Source organism: Morone saxatilis, unplaced genomic scaffold, assembly GCF_004916995.1.
Source record: "Morone saxatilis isolate NCDOM2014 unplaced genomic scaffold, NCSU_SB_2.0 Contig7, whole genome shotgun sequence".
Lineage (NCBI taxonomy): Eukaryota > Metazoa > Chordata > Actinopteri > Moronidae > Morone > Morone saxatilis.
In genome coordinates this window covers 11,287,853-11,302,511 of record NW_023340246.1, presented here as the reverse complement: position 1 = coordinate 11,302,511, position 14,659 = coordinate 11,287,853, and the positions used below count along the sequence as shown (strand labels likewise).

Below are 14,659 nucleotides of genomic sequence, written 5' to 3'. Positions count from 1 at the left end.
ATGTGAAGAGGGAAGGGAAGATTCAACGATAGCTGAATAATTTGAGCGGCGCCATTCCAGACAGATTGAACAGAATGTTGAACGGTTTTGTTGGTTTGGCATATCGATAACTAGGACCTGAGTAGCAGATTATTAACGGGATGTTAGGCCACATCTCAGGTTTGTAAGTGGCGGTTGAGCACGGCATTAAAGTCGGACGAAACTGTTTTTTTGTGTGTGTTGAATTTTCAGGGACTGAAGCCAGCTGCCTGACCAGCGCGGGTTTCAACGTACTTGGACACGTTTTGAAGCAAGGGTGGAGGCCACACTCGATAAGAGTATAGTTTTATGTAGTATCTCAGCGTTCTAATACGTAGATTCTTTGATGGTTATAACCAATTCGTGTTACTCAACAGGACATATAATACACAAGGCGGTCTCCCAGCTCAGTGTTTTAGGGTGTTAGATTGTGTGACAAGTAAACACAGTGAAGAATCTGAAACATTGCTCTGGTGGTTGCTTTAGCCATGGCAAGGTGTGAGAGACTCATACTAATCAAGCGAGCCTAAATTCTGGGTTGGCAATTACTGTCAGTTATATTGCGAAGTCAAGTTGTTTGTAAAGAGACGTTACAAGCGGAGCGATAAAGTTTCTCTTTTGGTCAAGTTCCTCCTCCTTTTACCAGAGCAGTCAGGATGGTGTGAATTTTGAAACGGAGGGGTCCGTCTCCTCGACAATGTCCGGTAGACTACAAGCCCAATACCTTGTGCGGATTGAAGTGTCCACGAATTTATGTCTGGACTGGAATTTTTGCGTGTTTGGCTGAAAGATTGGCGAGCTACACTTAATAGGCAAGATTAAAGGCCGCAAGGTTGTTTGAAACATCTGTGTATTACGCGATGGGACGTTTCGAGTGGCCCGTATTGAGATGTCAGAGTTAGTTTTACCCCAGGCCACATGGTGTTAGCCAAATTTGGGTGTGGGGTGGGTGGACATTTAGCACTACAGGCAGGTGGTGAAGGGTGCAGAGCACTTGGGTCCACGCTGCCATGGATTTTCGCAGCGCCCTTCTGGTCGAGAATGGCAGCGTTTTGGGCGCGGGTAGGGCTCAGCTACACGTGCTGAAAAAACCAGGGCAGAAGAGATACAGCCAACTTTGTAGATGAGCTAGAAGCTGCACTCCTCCGTTGGGTTCCCAACAGGGTTTCGCTGCAACAACCTGGACACGTAGTTCTGGCTTGCTGCGGGCGGGAGTTGTGGCGGAGGGGAATGCTGCAGGGGGATTTCCTCAAGTGGTGCAGGCCATCTGTGCGGCAAGGAGCCGAGTTGGAGTCCATACCTCCGCTAACTCATGCACCGCAGAACTCACCTTTAAGTCTGTAGGCTCCTCGTGAGTCAGTTATATATGGCTCCATGACATCTTAATTAAATTTGCTATTAGTAAGGTTGCTAGTGTGCGTCCATGATCTGTGGTATTTTTCATGGCAATAGCCAGTTGTTTAAGCTTGTACCGTGCCAAAGGGATCCCGATGCTCATCTGCGGACTTTTACCATCAACAGTTCATATTTGCGGAAAGTCGCCTTCTTTGTAACGCGTACGGGGAGCGGCAGACGTACTCTCAGAATGACATACCTGGTGTTTAGCTTTTTATTTCACAGACATCTCTCTTTCTACTACATTTATTAGTGGCTGCTGCTTTCACGCTCGCTTTATACATTCGGATTTCTCGAACTTTCTCTTTTCAGCTTAGCTCGGTGTTTGGACATTATCATTAGAATACAACAGGAAGGCTGTTGCACATCAGCTCACATCTTATAGCACATTTATTATAGATAGAGAAGGCACAAGTATCGACCATTCCAAAAGTGGAGGACGTAATGCCTTGGGCTACTACAGTTTAGTTTATAGAAATTTCTTAGTTTGGTGTTTGTCTAATTTAAAGGGAATGCGTTTATTTACCCTGACAAGGGGGTGGGCACAGGTCACAATATAAAGGAAAAGACAACTGTATATTTTTTTTAGGTGATTCATTAATTGGCAGACCTAGGATCGCATTGGTTTTTAAACAGTGACTTACAATTATCCGCACCATGGACTTTTGCAGGATTTGGAAGGATTTTATATATACATTAACGCCCAAAAGGGGTGTTTGAGACATGGCCAAGGTGAAGCGCATAGCGTTTCAATTGAGACATGGCTTTTATTTAGCGATCGACGTTTGGAGCCTTTTCTTGTTTAAGACTAGTCCACACATTTGTTTCGAAATCAACGACCATTTTTATAGATAGATACTTTAAGCAGTACACATAAGGACACAGGGGTGCAGGGGTAATAGTTTGTAGTAGGTAGAATAGAACGTTTAATACAGTTTTATTGGAGCGTAACTCAGACGCGACATTTGGCTCAGGTATGCTAATAAAAATGTCAAGAAAAACAAGACATCCTTCTGTGCGTCCACCGCTGTTGGCACAGGAAGGAAAGGTTTGGCCCCATTAAGGAATCATGTCAGAGAAACTGTTCTTTTGGTAAAAGGATTAGTCACTCTTTTATTTTTTTTTACAATTTAAATTTATGGTACACCTCCCATTTCACATTTACAGTTTAGCATTTGGAGTCCATTTTTTTTTCAACAAACTCCCAAAGCCGCGAACCAGGAAGAGTTTCGTTTAAAGGACACACCTTTTCTTATTATAGGGCATCAGCTGTGCTTTTCACACAGCCGGCAGTAGTCGTCACCTGCTTACAAGAGTAAGTTTGTATTTGAGCAAACACCATTATGATTTAACTGGTTGCCGGCGGCCGCGCAGACTCAGAGATGGGGACACCGGAACAACGGGTTTAGCTGTTATTTGATCTTTGGTCTCAAAAGGTAGTTCTAAGGTGGTTTTGGTGGTTGGCGATCATTTGGTTTGGGTCCAGGCTATTCAGAGGGTTTCTTGGTGGTTGTTCAGCGCTGATTTTGGGTTTTCCGGGGGCAGATTGACCAAGCGCTAGAGATAAGGTCCCGCGGAACCCTCGGCTGGCGAGGTTGCGATGCGGAGGCGACTGAGGCTGGCGAAATCGAGCGCAAAGTGGAGGGCGACAGGAAAGAAGTAGAAGAGGAGGAAGGATGCGGACATTGGGGCCCTTAAAGTGGAAGAAAACGCAATGATGGGCAGTTGTGCTGAAACGTGCACAAACCAAATTGGCAGCCAGGGAAAGCACAAATGAAGTTACGCGTCATGTGGTAAAGACGCTCAGGAGACATTTGGGCACGACTGCGTGGACGATCCCACAAGGGTGAGTGGGGCAGACACTGCGCAAACAGATTAGGAGTCAGAGGGGACTGAGAACCGGAACCATCGCAAAGCGGCGCTTGTGACTCGTAGGCGGGGAAATCTTCCGGTGGGAGAGGCAGCGAAGGGGTTGGTGCAGAACGCCTGAAAGGAATAGGCCGAATAATACAACATAACAGCACGGGAGAGGAAGTGAGCGGGCTCACAGGTGTTGGGAGTGGCAGTGATGGCAGGATCCAGAGCCCCCACATTGGCGACAAGGTCAAATTGAGAAAGCTAGTCTGTACGAGACGTGAGAGCTGAGCGGTGAGCGGACAGGAGTAGGGAGCCGGCGGACAGGGGAAGGGGGAATGCAGTTCGCAATTAGTCAGGTTCTGAGTGGTTAAAAGAAGTTGAAATTATGTTAGGAGGATGGAGGTGCAGGAGCCGGGTGTGTAGGCACGGTAGCGGTCGTAGGCAGGGTGGCCATTTGTACGCTTCGAGCCAGTGATGACGAAGGTTGTTGCAGGCAAAAAACAGCAGCGCGAATGTGCCTTGCGAAACCGAGTCACTGGCCACGGCATTAGCCGTAGTGCACGGAAGGAAAGCGGGCGCGTGTCGTGGGCAACTTTGGGGGGCATAGAAGAGCACAGGTGGTTTCCTGGGTTGGTTGGGGTACGATGGGATGAGTGCGAAGGTACAGAAGAGCAATTTCCGGCATGGGCAGATAAGGAAAGTACTAAAAAGTGATGGGAGACGTCAAGGGACAAGATTGTTTATTGCAAAGGAGTTGGCCAGGGATTCGAAGAGAACGGCATGGGTCAGCTCGGCAACCAGGGTGAGAAGCTTCTTGAGGCAAAAAGTTTTGAATGAGATTGGCAGTGTTAGTGTCGTTCATGACTATAAGGCTTCCACCGGGAGGAAAATAAGATGATTTCAGGGTGTGTAGGTGTTTGTTGGGTTACCGGACGGAGGGTGGAATGTCAGTATAAGGAATGTGGGGCGATTCCAGAGAAGGCCTTCGGCACAGACACGAGCTCGATTGGTTAGTGACAGAATCTGAGAGCGAAATCGGGGGGGGGGCGGGTGATGTGTTTTCGACAGTTACCCCCGTAACAACAACAACACTTGACCTGAAACGTTTTGGCGCTTGTGGCTGTTTGCCGCGGGCAACTGTTGGGTGTACATGAGGTGCTTGAAGATAAAAGGGTGTCAGCTGTTTGTGTGTGTGGGGAAGGAAGTTGGGGGTTTTGAAAGGAAGCACCTTGGACTACCCTATGCTGTCGGGATTTCGCAATTTCACTCTCCAGAATTTTTCCACCATACTACACGTGGGCAGGCTACTTTAGACGGCAGCAGAGCTTCCAGAGGCTTGTCGCAGGGAGCGGCTACAGGGCGCTTCGACTGGCGGCGCGGTCAGCAAAGGCAAAGAAGCTGACCAGGGACGAGCGGGTACGGCCCCGAGCTCTGACCGGCTGGGGGAGAGCTGGCCGCCAGGTCCGTTGGGGCCAGGAGCCGCACGATTTGGAGTTGTTTGTTGGGGTTCGGGTGCGCCAACAGGTTCACCGGACCATTGTCTTTCCTCGTGCTGTCATGTGTTTCGGGACGAAGCTTCATCACACACGAACAGCACGTGGGGGTGTGATGGGGCTGTCAATTTGCTTAGTGTTGCGAGCTGGAAGGGGGCAAGAAGAAGGTGACCAAGCGGGTCGGTTGTGCCGCTGGAAAACAGATCCACTTTTGCTGGGTATTCTAAGGGTGTTGTTGAACAACGGATTTACAAAAGCGCTTGCGGTACAGGATGAAATCGCTATCTGTGAGACAAGGTCTCATGGGGTGAGGGTCACGCTCCGAGAAATTACGATCCATTTCCCCCATGCTACTTTTCTTTCAAGGCATCAGTCCTGGCCTGGTTTGAAGTTTGCAAGCTACTGAGATATATTGGGTAGATATAAACTTGTTCCTCTTTAACCAGTTATACCAGTGATCTCTTTGATTGACGCACAGTATAAGTCTGACGCTCATGCAGCCGAAGTCTTTGCCCTGTCTGTCTCTCGACTGTAGCCACAATCTTTGCACATGCATGGAAGCAAACTAGATGCCCTTGGTGGCCCTGTGTTATCATGTGATTTAGCATTTGACTAAAGCTGGGTTGGTTGTTACTCTGGGGGTTTTTGAGAAGCAAAATGCTACCACTTTGGTTGTAACTCTGTGGTATTGTACCGGTGATGATATTTCATACAAGGGGTGTAGCTAACAGTGACTTATACCGTTGTACTGTTTTAGTTTGTTTTTCATATTTGTATTAACTGCACTTTATTTGCTTTTACAGGCATTTTTGTTTTCTGGGGGGGGGGGGGGGGCGGGGCGGGGGTTGTGAGTTGTCAGAGTAAAATATTCTCTTAGTTATAAATTAGGTCACTTCTATGAGCTCTTGCACGTTCTAGTTTTGTTTTTGGAACACCTGAATATTAGTTTGTCACCAATCAAAAGTAGCCAGAAACCAAAAACCTTGTTGCAGCATTATACTGTATGTACATGGCTATGAGTAATTTAACCACCTGACTTCTGTGGTACAATTCAGATACTGTGTGCAAGTTTCTCTTGTCAGAGTACAGTGGATGGAAGACCTCACAGAAAATGTAAAGTATCCAAACCTTTTTCTGAAATATCCTTTCCATCATACGACCTTTTTTCTTTACACACTGGTAAATTTAATGATCTTTTGTAACTTCAGTATCACCTCCCAATTACAGTACTTGCAGATCCATCCAGCGTGCTTCTTTTCTTTAGAAATGCTTATGAGGCTTGGGTTACATGAGAATGTGGGTGGTTGCAAATATTCAGATTGTTTTTGACAGGGATTAATTGAGGCATCTGTCATGGATACATTTTTAACAATGAACATGCGCATTGTGCGCAATCAATGATTTTTATGTTGACTGATAAATTTTGTAAATTTGTGTTGGGCTTTTATTCAATAAAATATTGGATGGATTTACATTAGTTATGGTGTAGTCTAACATGTATTTCCCACTTGCAGTGCTAATGTATGGGCTCTGAAAGATGGTTTTTGACTTGAATACTGTAATAGCACAGTCCTGAGTTGGAAATTGCCTCCGCGAAAAACAGCACTATAACCTCAGCATTATAATAAGGCTATAAAAGTAACAAATATTCACCTCCACATTCAAATTAAGTATTAGTTGCTCTGCTGGTCATAATAGTGGCCAATACGACTTATCAGACTGTACATTTACTTTTATTATATACATTTAATAATACATTTTAATTTATAATTTTATATTATCAATTGAGTTATGTTTGTAAACAACTTCTCCTGATGAGATTTGAGCAGATTTACCTTTACTGTCAATGGTCACATGACCACTGCTGTTTACATCCTTGGTGCACTTTGAAGACCGGATAGAGTCATTACATTCATTTGAAGATGCTTTTACCCAAAGCAACTTCCAATAAGTGCATTCAGACTCCATAGCAACAAGAGCTAAATGTCATCAAAGATGGAGTACATCCCTCCCAAACAAACAACTAAAAGCATTTCCAGTACAGGAGCTGATTATGGCTCTCATAAGTCATCAAAGCTCGACAGTGAAAGGTGAGTAATGTTATTACTCTTGAACAATACAGAGACTCTGTATGTGTTCGTTACCAGTGTTATGTGTCATTTCTCATTCGATTTAAGGCAGGTTTTGGACATTCTGGGTCAAGATAAGCTCATAAGCATACATAACAATTATCACCCAGGCAGAAAAAAAAATCCATCATAAGTGACCATTAAAATCAGACCTTGACTACGAAGGACAGACTGTCCTCTTACCTTCTTAATTCACCAGTGGAAATCATTGGATTTGACAGACCATAAAGTGATAGTTGCTCACTTGACCTTATCTGTTACAGCACTGTATGAGACTATTTCATCAATACTACTATCTTGTGATGAGCTCACCTTCTCATAACAAACCAGGGAGCCACCATCTAAGTATTCAACCAAACCTCAAACCTCTACTCTGACCCTGGACAGCCACAATCTGACTTTCAGTGATCTCCTTCCAGAGATTGGAGTGCTTCAGATGTCATCCTGGGTTAGAAATCAAGCAGATAAACCACATATATTCAAGGCTGAAAATTCATCAATGACATTGACATTGACATTGTGGGACTACAGTATGCATCAAAACCGCTAATTTCCTTTTTACACCCCAGAGGAACTTGAGACTTAAATCTGGTGAAGTGGAGGAACATGAACAGTGTTACAACAAATGGATAGGGGAAAAAGTGAGGCTGTGCTTTGTACTATAGTGGGAAACAAACATACTGTACTACAAGTTTATACTATACCTGTAGGCTGTTTACCTTGTGATTTTTAAACATTTCAGTAATTCATTCTAATATGATATATATTGAATCAAATGTAGTGTTTTTAATGTTGTCCATGTAAGTAAATTAATAAAAAAAATCCTCTCACTCTCACTGACTTTTCCATACAAAATACAAAAAAAACAACACATTAAAACAAAAAAAATAATTAAAACATATCTGAGATTATATATATATATATAAAAAGAAATGTAATCAGTTTAATTTGGGTTAAAGTTTTTCTCACAGGCAATTTCCGGGCAACCAACGAAAGGAAACGGACAGTGAAGGGGACACAGGATCTGACATTACACCAATCTCTAGTTAGACTAGATTGTTCCGGTAAAAAACACCTAACAAATACAACACACACACCCACGCTATAAACACGTTGATATAAAAACATTTTAATCTCCTCCTATGTGGTTATAAAACACTTTAAAACGACCACGTTCACAGTTTCTTGTCGGACTGCAGTTGGTTGCTAACGCACCACAAACTTGACGCAACAGCTCGTGGAGCGGCCAACCAATCAGATGAAAGCGCAGTCACAGTAACCCGGATGTACTCCGGAGCCACTTCCGTGTCAAAACATTCTCATGTTAGAAACATAGTTTCCTAGTGTTCACCCTGACAGCAGCACCGTTTTATAACAACTATGCCGGGCCCGGACAAAGAGACAGACCTGACGGAGAGGATTGAAGCGTTTCTGTCCGACCTGAAGCGCGGAGGGAGCGGGACGGGGCCGCTGCGGGGCTCGGCGGAGACAGCCCGAGAGACGACCGCCCTGCTCCGCAGAATCACAGCCCAGGCGCGGTGGAGCAGCGCAGGTGCTTCAGGCTGAATACTCTTTGTTTTTGTGTTCATTTACAGTTTAACTCTGGCGTTACAGCTGTGAAGATAAGCAGTATGACAGCTGTCGTTGTAGCTGAACAGTGTGGACTGGAGTCAGCTGTCAGTGTGGTAATAGTTTGGTACTGTGTTGTAACTATTAGTGAATTTTACACATGGAGATGGTGTTTAAAGAGACACGTTTCTAATGAAGAGCAAGCAGACTTGGTTCAGGGGTCGTTTTATGGTTAATATGCTGTCATGTATAGTAAAATAAATCCATATATATATATAGTTTACACAAGTTGAGAGAGTAAAACTGAATGTGAATACAGGGTACCATAAAATGTCAGACTGTACTAAACTGTATTAAACTTGCATCTGTGTTATTACATTACAAATGGTACACTTTCCAAGTAATAGAATGAATAATAAATAGAAAAGAGAAACAGTGGTGCATCACTTTGGCTTTGCTTTTCAGGTTGGAGATGTGATTATATATATAACAGTGGATTCTCACTAGCTTTAGCATTTCCCATTTCCACTAAAATGTTCTCTGTTTCAGGCGATCTGATGGAAATAATTCGGAAAGAGGGGAGAAGAATGACTGCCGCCCAGCCATCGGAGACCACTGTTGGTAACATGATCAGACGGGTGCTGAAGATCATCAGAGAGGAATATGCCAGGTGAGGAGCATGAATGCTTCTGAAACTAGTCACTGACTTTTAAAGGTTATAGATTAAGTTCCCTGAGTATAAAGACTCACATGGACCATAAATATTATGAATGCTGATCTGGTACTTTACAGCCAGTCGTATAATCAAAGCAGTACCTATTATTTTATTACTTTTATTATTGGTTACATCCTGTCTGGATTTGGTTTTATTGGCCTCCATGACTCTTCAATGAATCAATGTAATCTATTAGTAACTTGATTGTTTCTTCAGATAATGTGAAAGCAACTTAGTTGATTCCCAAATAATTTCAAGGAAGTTTCCTGGAATTAACTATTCAATTTGGTACTCATTATAGAACAGCTCAATTTAAACCTGTAAATAATAATTCGGTTCTTGTTCCTGTTATTTTCAGAAACTATCACAAAACCAAAGATCAGTAAGCTTGACAGCAGAATTGCAAATGTGGTACCTTCAGTATTTCTTTTGTGAAGATTTTTAAAATTCGTTCTAAAATTCCTTGATGGTACCTGTATCACCAAGACCTCTACTACTTTATCTACCTTAAGATAACAGCCCTTAAAACCATTTTGACGCTGCACTAAGTCCTAATAGAGTGAATAGTAGTAGTAGTAAGTATATCATAGCATCAAGAGTAATGTAATAAAAGAAAACACACAAATGCAGCTGTCCATATTTATGACAGTGGTATTACAACTGGGGGTGCCAAATCACAGCAAATAGCAAATGCTGTCACCTTTTAAATAAATAAAAACTTTTGTTTCAGAAACAATGTCTCAGCTTTTCCCACTTTCTGTGAGTTTGTTCGGTTGTTTTCTGCAGATCTCGAGGTAGCAGTGAGGAGACAGACCAGCAGGAGTCTCTCCACAAGCTGCTGACCTCTGGGGGACTCAGCGAGGAGAACTTCAGACAGCATTTCGCCGCCCTCAAAGCGAACGTCATCGAAGCCATCAATGAGCTGCTGACCGAGCTGGGTACTTTCTCCTTTTAACTGTCAGGTCATTTATTCATCCAGCAGCTGGTGTTAGACACTCGTCAACGTCTGTCTCTATTCTGTGAGGGTTTTTTGTTCTCCTTTTTCAGAGGGAACAACTGACAACATTGCGATGCAGGCTCTGGAGCACATTCACTCTAACGAGGTCATCATGACTATTGGCCGTTCTCGCACCGTCGAGTCCTTCCTCAAAGACGCCGCACGCAAGCGAAAGTTCCATGTCATAGTGGCGGAGTGCGCCCCCTTCTGCCAGGTAGCTGGAACACGTCAAAGATGCAAGAAATTATTACGTTCTTGCAGGAAAAACAAGAAAATTTGGTGTTGCTATAAAGATTGTTATAATTTCTATCCTCTTTGTTCTCCTCCCACCAGGGACATAAGATGGCAACGAGTCTCTCAGAAGCTGGCATCGAAACGACCGTGATCACAGACGCTGCCATATTTGCAGTCATGTCTCGTGTTAATAAGGTGTTTGTTTTTTTTTGTTGTTGTTCAAAGTAGTTTTATTAACTTTTTACAGTTTTTTGACATCACAGACGACTTTGTAAAACAATGTTAAAGCATTTGGGTCAACCTGTGTGGCGATCTCTCTCCCCTCAGGTCATCATTGGTACACAGACAGTTCTGGCGAACGGAGGGCTGAGGGCCGTCAACGGGACGCACACTCTGGCCCTCGCAGCCAAGCACCACTCCACACCTCTGATAGTTTGTGCTCCCATGTTCAAGCTCTCACCTCAGGTAAGAAGACTCACTAATTAGCCAGATTTCTATCATTTCTGCAGACAACAATTGATAATAACTATTTTGTGTCTGTAGTTCCCAAATGAAGAAGATACCTTCCATAAGTTTGTCTCTCCACATGAGGTTCTTCCTTTCACCGAAGGTAACAATCCTAACAAAACGCTTGTTACTTTATCTTCATCTTTTAAACAGCAACTTTGAAGCCTTTTAAAATAAGTGTTCCTCTGACTTATTCACTTTTTTGTATTTCAGGTGAGATTCTCTCAAAGGTGAACGTGCACTGTCCAGTGTTTGACTATGTGCCACCTGAGCTCATCACGCTGTTCATCTCTAACATTGGAGGACACGCACCGTCATACATCTACCGACTGATGAGCGAACTTTACCACCCAGAAGACCATGAACTTTAACCAGTTTAATTAACAAATAAATTAAATAAAATGATTGATACAGTGTCATTTGTGTTTCTTTTGACGAAGTATCGTGCTGTATGTAAGGAGTTATTCTGGGAATGTTCCTGAAACTTTAATACAATTGCGAGAGGAAGCACGTACAGGGAGAAAATAACTGGACCGAGACCCGACACCCTGAGGACCCCACCACACAGCTCGGACGGAGCAACATGATCTATTAATGCGCAGACATTAACACGGAATCTCTACACATTCAGTCAAACAGCGCACATTCCGAAACCCAGTTTAAGGGCTGTAACCCAGAAATGCCAACCCGTTTGCGTAATCTATCAAGTGGAACGGCAGGATGTAGTTGCCAGGTGGTCCTCCAGCGCGGGAAGGCGGTGTAGGACGACGCAGAGCAGCCAGCTTTTGTCGCACAGGTGTTTGATGGGGATACAGAAAGATGCAAGAGTGATGTGATGAAGCTGCAGAGGGTGTCACAAGATGCTTAATGTCGTCCGAGTGCTCGCTGTGTACGTGAGAGCAGTTTATTGTGAGTGTAAAAAGACTGCGGTCCCGCGGTACTTACTCAGGCCTGCACTACAGCGTCTATTCACCCAGCGGCCGCGATTCCACTACTGAGCGGCACGCGGGGGCTTTGACCTGCTCCGTTTCCGACCTGGGCCGGTGGCACCCCTCCTTGCAGACGACCCTGGCTGGTCACCGGGCTCCCAGGAGCACGCACACTAATCGATACCCCGAAACTTAGTGCGGCACACCCGATCCGGCATATGTCCGCTTGGCAGCCTCAGAGCCTTTCCTGAAGCTAAACGATCCGCCAAGCCCTCAGCCTCCCGGTAGCTTGATTAACAAGGCGCGCAGCCCACCGCACCCGGCGACAGACTCCCACGAGCTCACAGGGCGTTTTTGAGCTTGGACTACATGCTGACGTCCCATCGCCGTGCGGGCGTAAAACCAAACCGGTCAGCCTGCGTTGATGAAGGTTATCCTGGATTGAACACTCTCACCTGCAAAAGCCTTTTTTATTGTCTGATTTGCACAATGTCATCATAAATCAGCTTGATCTGCTTGAGCTGACACTCTTACACCACCGTGATGTACAGCTTATAAAGAACCTTCTTCAGTGTCACAACAATTTAACACACAAACAGCATCTTTATGTGTCAACTTACACCACACTACATCCACTGACACCGGGGGGGAAACACACACCTTGAGGGAATAACAGAGTTTTGATTATGAAATCAAACACAACTCAACAGAAACTCAGTCTGTGAAAAGAACCATTCTACAAAAAAACTTAGACTTTATAATCAATCCCAGAGTGTTTTGAACTTTGTAATCTGTCAACAAAAACAAACATTACTCAGTGTGAAATACAATCTAACCAAATCTCATAACGCAATCCTCGTGCTCATCAACCCTCAGAAGGGACAACATTTCACCTTGAATAAACACAATCTACTCACAACCTGTGGAAAAACCAAAAACAACACCAACCTGCGTGGCGATTTTTTCATTCTGCTGTGAACATGAAGTCAAGTATTAACGCAGGACTGGGTCCTCTGTGGTTTTTCTGCCCTTTTCAACAGACCCAACCTGACTAACAAGAACATCTGTAATCACAATCCTGGATCCGTACCAGCCCCCTAAACAGCCAGTTTTACCCAGCTTTTATTTACTATTTTCACTCATTGTCAATTTTAAAGACCTGTTTACCCTCCGCCACAAACTCTAAACACAGGATAACCTCTGACCCAAAGTGATTTTGAACCCTCACTGAACATGTTTTAACCTTTAAAAAAGGTCAACACAGTCCATGTATCACACTGTTTCTGGGGGGGGGGGGGGGCGGGGGCCAAGAGACCCCCCACATCCCCTTTGACATGTAAGGCACTATTTGGTTAACATGCAGAACGTCAAGTTAGACACAAGCTGGACCCTGTGTGGGGTCTTTTTTTCTGGCTCTTTGCAGCAACAACCAGAGCCGGAAAACAAGATAAACTCCCACGGTCTTTTCTATCACCCCTGAGACATTGTTAAACACAATGTAAAAGTTATACGCTAATTCATCCTTATCTCTTAGGCAAACCCTGTAGAAAAACACCCAGGAAATCTTAATTCAGCGAGCTTCATGCGTTGGGGTGAAAAGCACCGACCGGGTGATGTCACTTTATGCTCTGCAAAACCAGCACGTTGGTAGAAAAAGCACGAGGCGGAAGAATGATGATCTCTTTTTAATGTGAGCGATGTAAATAATCTGTCAGTCGGGTTTCCAACACAGCCAGATCAGCCAACAATCAGATACCAACACATTTTCACACCAATACATCACACAGAAGAAATGTTTAACTTCTATACACACACCAGCTTTAACAACCTTTCAGATAACTTTTTGGCCCAATGAACCTACAACATCTATTGTCCATCCCTAGGGACGGCGCGCTCTGTGTCTTCTGTCGCTTTCTCCTTTCATTTGAACAGTTGCTTCACTTTCACTAGAAGAAACTCATCCCCACCAGAAACCACAGATCAAATCTTTTTTAACACGAGTTTACAAAAGTGCTTTACAACCACACAAATAAAACAAACACACAAACATCACATATCGGGTCTAATACTATATACGTATAACATACTACATATGTACATGCCATAACCATACCCAATCAAACAATACTACTAGAGGAGCACATGTAAACTACAAAGATCAAGGAAGATACAAACCAAGAGGGAAAGATTCAATTAATAGAAAGAGAACGACAGATCGACACAAAAAAAACAAAAGGAAGATCTATATAAAGGCGTTCTGCATGAAGAAGTGGTTTTAAAAGGCTGGCTTACAAAAAGTCACCGCTCTTCAGCAACATCTGAGATGATTTGGGGGAGAGCTATCTCCACAATGTTGGGCTAAAACACTCAAAGGCACAGTCCACCTTTAGTTTCTGCAGTTAGAGCAACATGGAAAACAGTATTATAGATTGAGGAGTGACAGGTACGCCGAGGAGTGGGAAGGAGGAACAATGAGACTCTGAAATGCAACTGCAGCGGCGCGTCATAAAGTGCTTATATGAAATCCAGTAACACTCTTACACCTTCGATTCTGAATTTACAAGGAAGACAACTCAGGGATCCCCCCAGAACAGGAGATAATGCTGGGAACCCCACGACCGGCTGGCTTCTGGTTACAAATCCTGGCGCGCTCTGCGCATTTTGTACTCAAAAAAACTGTAAACGATTTAAGGAAGCCTGACTGAGGCACGTGTAGAGCCGGAAGTTAACAGTAATCCTAGTACGGGAAGAAACAATGCAACTCGATGCAATTACATTTTCAAGTCCACCTGGAAGGACAAGAAGCATTCATGAGG

At 44.0% G+C, this 14,659-nt stretch overlaps 1 protein-coding gene across 1 annotated transcript; it reads left to right on the top strand.

Annotated features, from left to right (window-relative positions):
• The first annotated feature begins 8,272 nt into the window (after positions 1–8,272).
• On the top strand, positions 8,273–11,328 carry eif2b2 (eukaryotic translation initiation factor 2B, subunit 2 beta). The gene is made up of 8 exons (XM_035679328.1): positions 8,273–8,444; positions 9,011–9,131; positions 9,963–10,114; positions 10,224–10,387; positions 10,507–10,602; positions 10,735–10,872; positions 10,951–11,017; positions 11,128–11,328. Exons 1-8 carry the CDS (start codon positions 8,273–8,275, stop codon positions 11,283–11,285), a joined length of 1,068 nt encoding a protein of 355 aa, XP_035535221.1. The 3' UTR covers positions 11,286–11,328.
• Positions 11,329–14,659: the final 3,331 nt, after the last annotated feature.